General features: G+C 36.3%; 1 protein-coding gene across 4 annotated transcripts; it reads right to left on the bottom strand.

Annotated features, from left to right (window-relative positions):
- Positions 1-1,233: 1,233 nt before the first annotated feature.
- Positions 1,234-6,319, bottom strand: LOC106751229. Of its 4 annotated transcripts, XM_014632067.1 has the most exons (4): positions 6,134-6,319; positions 5,000-5,111; positions 4,694-4,850; positions 1,234-1,853 (listed from the first exon to the last, which is right to left on the bottom strand). In XM_014632067.1, the coding sequence occupies exons 1-4, from the start codon at positions 6,192-6,194 to the stop codon at positions 1,818-1,820; spliced, it is 366 nt and encodes a 121-aa protein (XP_014487553.1). In that variant the 5' UTR covers positions 6,195-6,319; the 3' UTR covers positions 1,234-1,817. The 4 variants fall into 4 exon arrangements, with proteins under 4 accessions (XP_014487553.1, XP_014487554.1, XP_014487555.1 ...); XM_014632068.1 differs by lacking the exons at positions 5,000-5,111; positions 6,134-6,319 and adding an exon at positions 4,921-4,970; XM_014632069.1 differs by lacking the exons at positions 1,234-1,853; positions 5,000-5,111; positions 6,134-6,319 and adding exons at positions 4,152-4,188; positions 4,921-4,970.
- Positions 6,320-6,722: the final 403 nt, after the last annotated feature.

The following is a 6,722-nucleotide window of genomic DNA, read 5'->3' as shown; positions in this document are numbered from 1 at the left end:
TTTTACATCTATGACGAATTAATGACAAAAAATGAAATAACAAAAAGAGTAAAGTTTGGAAATAGCGAAAAAAAATCAGAAAAGGAACTTTTAAAAATTTAGAAAAAATTCAGAACAAGGTGGAAACAAATAACATGAATAAATAGGTAACAAAATAATGTGTAATATTTCAATTTGTGAAGAATTAGAAGCCCGAAAACAAGAATGACCGTTAGGTTTTTAAAAGAAACCAGCTGTAACTTTTGAACACGTGATGTTAGAGGGGTGGGGCTGGGTTCGTTAGAATGCGTGAAGGAAGTGACGTCGGTCCCAGCACCCCAGATATAATATTAGTAATCGTGGCAGAGTTGTGAGACGTTCTCCATTCCAAAAGCTTTCAAAAATACAGCGCCTCAACGGGAGGTGGTGGAAAGGTGGGGTGAGTGCGACTGATTGCGCTTCCTAGGGGCAGCAACGTCCCCTCAGACACCAACCTTACCTCACCAATGGTTTACTAGGTACGGGCTGAAGAAGATAAAATNGGGGGGGGGGGGGGGGGGAACTCCCCCTCCTCTTTTCACACTCTACTAATGTATTCCATGCTTCCCCGACCGATGTCACAAATATCATTTTTCCGAGAACGCGGTAACCTTACTCATCCTGAACTCATCCTGACGTCATCGTGACCTCGTCCTGACCTCATTCTGACCCCATTTTGACCACGGCTGTCTCATGTCATGTTGAGTATGCTCCGGAGACGGCATGGAAAAAGTAAATAAATAAATAAATATCTAAATATAATAAAATAAATTAAATAAATAAATAAACAAATAAATAAATAAACAAAATAAAATAGAAGAAAATAACACAAATTAGCAACGAAAAACATAAATCTTAAAAAAGATCTAAGGAAAGAAAAAAAGCCGAGAAAAAGACTTAAAAAAAACGCAAGAATAAAGAGAAGGTTAGATCGTCGTTTTACATATATGCCACGAATCATTAAAAAAATTAAGATACAAAAATTTTAAATTTAAAAAGAGTCAAGAAAGAGAAGAAAAACCAAAAAAAAATTAAGAAAAACTTAGAAAAAAAGCAACAAATAGAAAAGGATATGTCGTCGTTTTACATCTATGACGAATTAATGACAAAAAATGAAGCAACAAAAAGAGTAAAGCTTAGAAAGAGCGAAAATAAACAGAAAAGAAACTTTTAAAAAACTTAGAAAAAATTCAAAAGCAAGGTGGAAACAAATAACATAAATAAATAGGTAACAAAAAAATATGTAATATTTCAATTTGTGAAGAATTAGAAGCCCGAAAACAAGAATGACCGTTAGGTTTTTAAGGGAAACCGGCTGCAACTTTCGAACGAGTGATGTTAGGGGGGTGGGGCTGGGTTCGTTAAAAAGCCTGAAGAAAGGAGCGTCGGTTCCTGCAACCCCGATAAATTATTCGCAACCGTCGCAAAGTTGTGAGACTATCTCCATACCAAAAACGCAACTTCCAAAAATACAGCGCCTCAACGGGAGGTGGTGGAAGGGTGGGGTTAGTGCGCATGATAGCGCTTACCAGCGGCAGCAACGTTCCCTCAGGCAGCAACCTTACCTCTCCAATGGTTTACGAGATACGGGCGAGAGAATAAAAATGGAGGGGAAAAAAACTCCCAATTCTCTTTTCACACTCTACTAATGTGTTCTCTACTAATGCCTGCCGGACGGATGTCACAAATATCCTTTTTCCGAAAACCCGGTAACCTAACTCATCCTGAACTAATCTTGACCTCATCGCGAACTCGTCCCGATTTCATTCTGACCCCACTTTGACCACGGCTGTCCCATGTTATGTTCGGTATGCTCCGAAGGCGGCATGGAAAAACTAAATAAATAAATAAATAAATATATAAATAAAATAAAATAAATAAAATAAATAAATAAATAAATATATAAATGAACAAATAAATGAACAAAATAAAATAAAATAGAAGAAAGTAACACAAATTAGCAACGACAAAAGTATATGTTAAAAAGATCTAAAGAAAGAAAGAATAACCGAAAAAAAGACTTAAAAATACGGAAGAATAAAAAGAAGGTTAGGCATTCGTTTTACATATATATCACGAATAAAAAAAAATAAAACTGCACAAATTTAATACTTAAAAAGAGCCAAAAGCAGAAGAAAAATTAAAAAAAAATTTGAAAAAAAATTAGAAAAGAAAAACAATTAATGTGATTGTCAAGTAAATCTTGCGTTTCTTTACGCTAAATTGTTAAGGATGCAAACTGAAGAGCGTGATAGAAATATTCTGCTTTATTACGTTATTTTCATGCTGCAGCATCGAGGATTTCAAGCGGCGAGCGTTCCTTTCGATTCTACAGCGGAAAACGTGAAATAATGCAAATTCACGTTTCGGCTTGAATCTTTTCGACCAAATACGCTAGTTCCACAAGCAAAGGTAAAAGAAATCAATCTGCGAGCGAGACTTACGAGATTGCGTCTAATAGGCGAAGTAACCCGAATATCGAGTGAATCTTGCGTTTCTTTACGTTAAATCGTGAACGGATGCAAACTGAAGAGTTTGATTGGAATATTCAACTTTATTACGTTATTTCCATGCTGCAGCATCGCGGATTTCAAGCGGCGAGCGTTCGATTCTACATCAGGAAACGTGATCAATTGCAAATTCACGTTTCGGCTTGAATCTTTTCGACCAAATACGCTAGTTCCACGAGAAAAGAAAAAAGAAATCAATCTGTGGGCGAAACTTGCGAGATTGCGTGTCATAGGCGAAGTAACGGGAATGTCGAGTGAATCATGCGTTTCTTTACGTTTAATGGTGAACGGATGCAAACTGAAGAGTGTGATTGAAATATTCAGTTCTATTACTTTATTTCCATGCGGCAGCCTCGAGTATTTCAGGCGGCGAGCGTTTAATTCAATTCTACATCAGAAAACGTGATCTGATGCGAATTCACGTTTTGGCTTGAATCCTTTCGAAACAAATACGCTAGTTCCACGAGAAAAGGGAAAAGAAATAAATCTGCTGGCGAAACTTGCGAGTTTGCGTGTAATAGGCGAAGTAACGGGAATGTCGAGTGAATCTTGCGTTTCTTTACGTTAAATCGTGAACGGATGCAAACTGAAGAGTGTGATTGAAATATTCAGTTCCATTATTTTATTTCCATGCGACAGCCTCGAGTATTTCAGGCGGCGAGCGTTTAATTTCATTTTACATCAGAAAACATGAACTAATACAAATTCACGTTTCGGCTTGAATCTTTTCGACCAAATATGCTAGTTCCACGAGAAAAGGGAAAAGAAATAAATCTGCGGGTGAAACTTGCGAGATTGCGTGTAATAGGCGAAGTAACCTGAATGTCGAGTGAATCTTGTGTTTCTTTACGTTAAATGGTGAACGGATGCAAACTGAAGAGTTTGATTGGAATATTCAGCTTTATTACGTTATTTCCAAGCGGCAGCCGCGAGGATTTCAGGCGGTGAGCGTTTAATTCCATTCTACATCAGAAAACGTGAACAGATGCGAATTCCCGTTTCGGCTTGAATCTCTTCGACCAAATATGCTAGTTCCACGAGAAAACGTAAAAAAAAACAATCTGCTAGAGAAACCTGCGATTTTGCCTGTAATAAGCGAAGTAACGTGAATGTCAAGTGAATCTTGCGTTTCCTTACGTTAAGTCGTGAACGGACGAACACTGAAGAGTGTGACTGAAATATTTAGCTCTATTACGTTATTTCCATGCGGCAGCTTCGAGGATTTCAAGCAACGCACGTTTCTCCCCATTCTACATCACAAAACGTGAACTAATGCAAATTCTCGTTCCGGCTTGAATCTTTTCGACCAAAGACGTTAGTTCCACGAGAAAACGTGAAAGAAACCAATCTGCTAGCGAAACGTGCGATTTTGCCTCTAATAGGCGAAGTAACGTGAATGTCAAGTGAATCTTGCGTTTCCTTATGTTAAATCGTGAACGGACGCAAACTGAAGAGTGTGACTGAAATATTTAGCTCTATTACGTTATTTCCATGTGGCAGCTTCGAGGATTTCAAGCGGCGCACGTTTCTCCTCATTCTACATCAGAAAACGTGAACTAATGCAAATTCACGTTTCGGCTTGAATCTTTTCGACCAAATACGCTAGTTCCACGAGAAAACGTAAAAAAAACCAATCTGCTAGCGAAACCTGCGATTTTGCCTGTAATAAGCGAAGTAACGTGAATGTCAAGTGAATCTTGCGTTTCCTTACGTTAAGTCGTGAACGGACGAACACTAAAGAGTGTGACTGAAATATTGAACTTTATTACGTTACTTCCATGAGCAGCCTCGAAGATTTGAAGCGGCAGGGGTTTCTCTCGAATCTACATTAGGAAACTTGAAATAATGCAAATACTCGTTTCGGCTTAAATCTTGTCGACCAAATACGTTAGTTCCACGAGAAAACGTAAAAGAAACCAATCTGCTAACGAAACTAGCGAATTTGTCTTTAATAGGCGAAGTAAAGTGAATGTCAAGTAAATCTTGCGTTTCCTTACTTTAAATCGTGAACGGATGCAAACTGAAGTTTCGGCTTGAATCTTTACGACCTAATACTTTAGTTCCACGAGAAAACGTAAAAGAAACCAATCTGCTAGCAAAACTTGCGAGTTTGCCTGTAATAGGCGAAGTGACGTGAATGTCAAGTGAATCTTGCGTTTCCTTACGTTAAATCGTGAACGGACGCAAACTGAAGGGGGTGATTTAAATCCCCGATAAAGCCAGTTAGTAAAGAAGCGCCGAAGAACATGGAACATCTCTGCCATTCTATGGGTTGTCCAGTGATCAGATAGGCTATCGAGAGAAATATTAAACCAATACCATCTGGAAGAAATTCCAGAGTAAGGGAAATATTTTAATATTACGGTGATTAAGTCGAAGATCGCTAACGTACAGTGATAATAATAGAATATTCCGCCTTGCTGCGTAAGGTGTTTCATATGACGTAATAATGAAAATATAATACCATTTACCGAGGACTAACCTGTTCAGGTATTTTCGTTATTGTTAACGCCCAGAAATAAGAACTAATATTATACCATCCATTAAAGCTTTCCCGCTTTACGAGTACAAGTTTTTCAGGAACTGCAACAAGAAAAACGAATAATGACATTGGACGCAATCGATTTGTTCATCTACGCATGTCGATTAATTTCATCCGATTAATCGTGTCCGTACGTGAATTAAGTTTTTAGAAAGGAACACGATGAATTTGTTAAATATTACAGCAAGATACAAACTTTATGATCATTAGAAGTATTAGAATGTTACACAAGATTATCGACCCTACATTCATGAAATACTCATGAATATATTGTAAATGCCCTTTACATTTATAGTAGAATTGATTGATTTTCCGCTACCTTCAATCTTGTTATCCTTTCATTTTTTTTCTACAAACCAATTCTAATTATACGTATATAAAGTAGCAAAAGTATCATAGTTATTCTTACACCATAGAAGTATGGGCAGCGTATGTAAGTAGAGGAATGTCATAATAGTCGTAAAACAAAAGTTAAAATTGTAGAGACTCTTGGATCCGTCGTAACCCATGTCATAGAAAGTACCGCCAATAACGAATCCCAAGAAAACGTACAAACACATCTTCAGATAGTGTTATAATATAATGATAATGTCTAACATGTAGAAATAGTTCTATGAACACACATAGAAATCACTTATTTCTTCGTTCGTTTTGATAACTTTATGGACCAATGTTATGGAAATGTAAATTCATGCGTATCTTGTACTTTTACCGAGACCTGTCATATTTTTGCCATTCGAGGTACAATTATCCCAGCAAACACCAACTAACAATAATATAACATTAATATTATAATTTCTCACTCAATAATGTATCGTAAATGTAATATATTACGCATGTTATGTAACATATATAAGGTAACAGTTAAATTGTGGAATGGGAAATCGTAACATTGATATCATATTATTATTAATTGGTGTTTGCTACGATGTTCATTTGAAAATCATTCAATACTGAATTTCATCAATTTATGGAATGTCATCAATTTATGGACTTCCTCCGCACTCCGTTGTTTTTACTTGCCATTTGTAATCAGCAAAACACATTATTCACTCGATTTTACCCTGTTTCGATAGAGCTGCAGCATCGTTCTCTTCATTAGTATGCTGAACTGACCGAAACATAATTGTCTCGGATAATTTTTCTTCTCAAGCTCGAAATCCTGCTTCGATCGGTAGACCTGCAGAACCGGCGCCTTCATTTCCACACAAGCGATCATTCGTTCAGTCAGATCGAAACCATGTTCGCCCGATGCAATTTCTATCACTGAAACAATTGTAGTTTAATGATATTAAGTGATATCTCTGTATGTATATTTGCACGCGATATTATATTATTTCAATTTTTCCATTCAGAGTAAATTTAAAAAATATACGCAATTAAAATATTTATATCTTTCATTCCCTTTCTTTCTTCTCTGAAAAACATTAATATTAAAATATTATGTAATATTATAATATATTTATCAAGAATGATGAAAGTAAAACGTGTATTAATAAGCAAAGGCGGTACAATGTTACATTGTGTGCAAATAATTATCCTATACATCAGATCAGACGTTTATTATTATCTACGTATTCTGCGACTTGTATTATTTCTCAGGTAACAATTTAATGTAACTTATGAATCTATTCTCTTGAAATGCTTAATAC

This window comes from Dinoponera quadriceps, unplaced genomic scaffold (genome assembly GCF_001313825.1).
Source record: "Dinoponera quadriceps isolate SergipeBrazil2010 unplaced genomic scaffold, ASM131382v1 scaffold10028, whole genome shotgun sequence".
NCBI lineage: Eukaryota > Metazoa > Arthropoda > Insecta > Hymenoptera > Formicidae > Dinoponera > Dinoponera quadriceps.
This window is presented reverse-complemented; position numbering and strand designations above follow the sequence as displayed.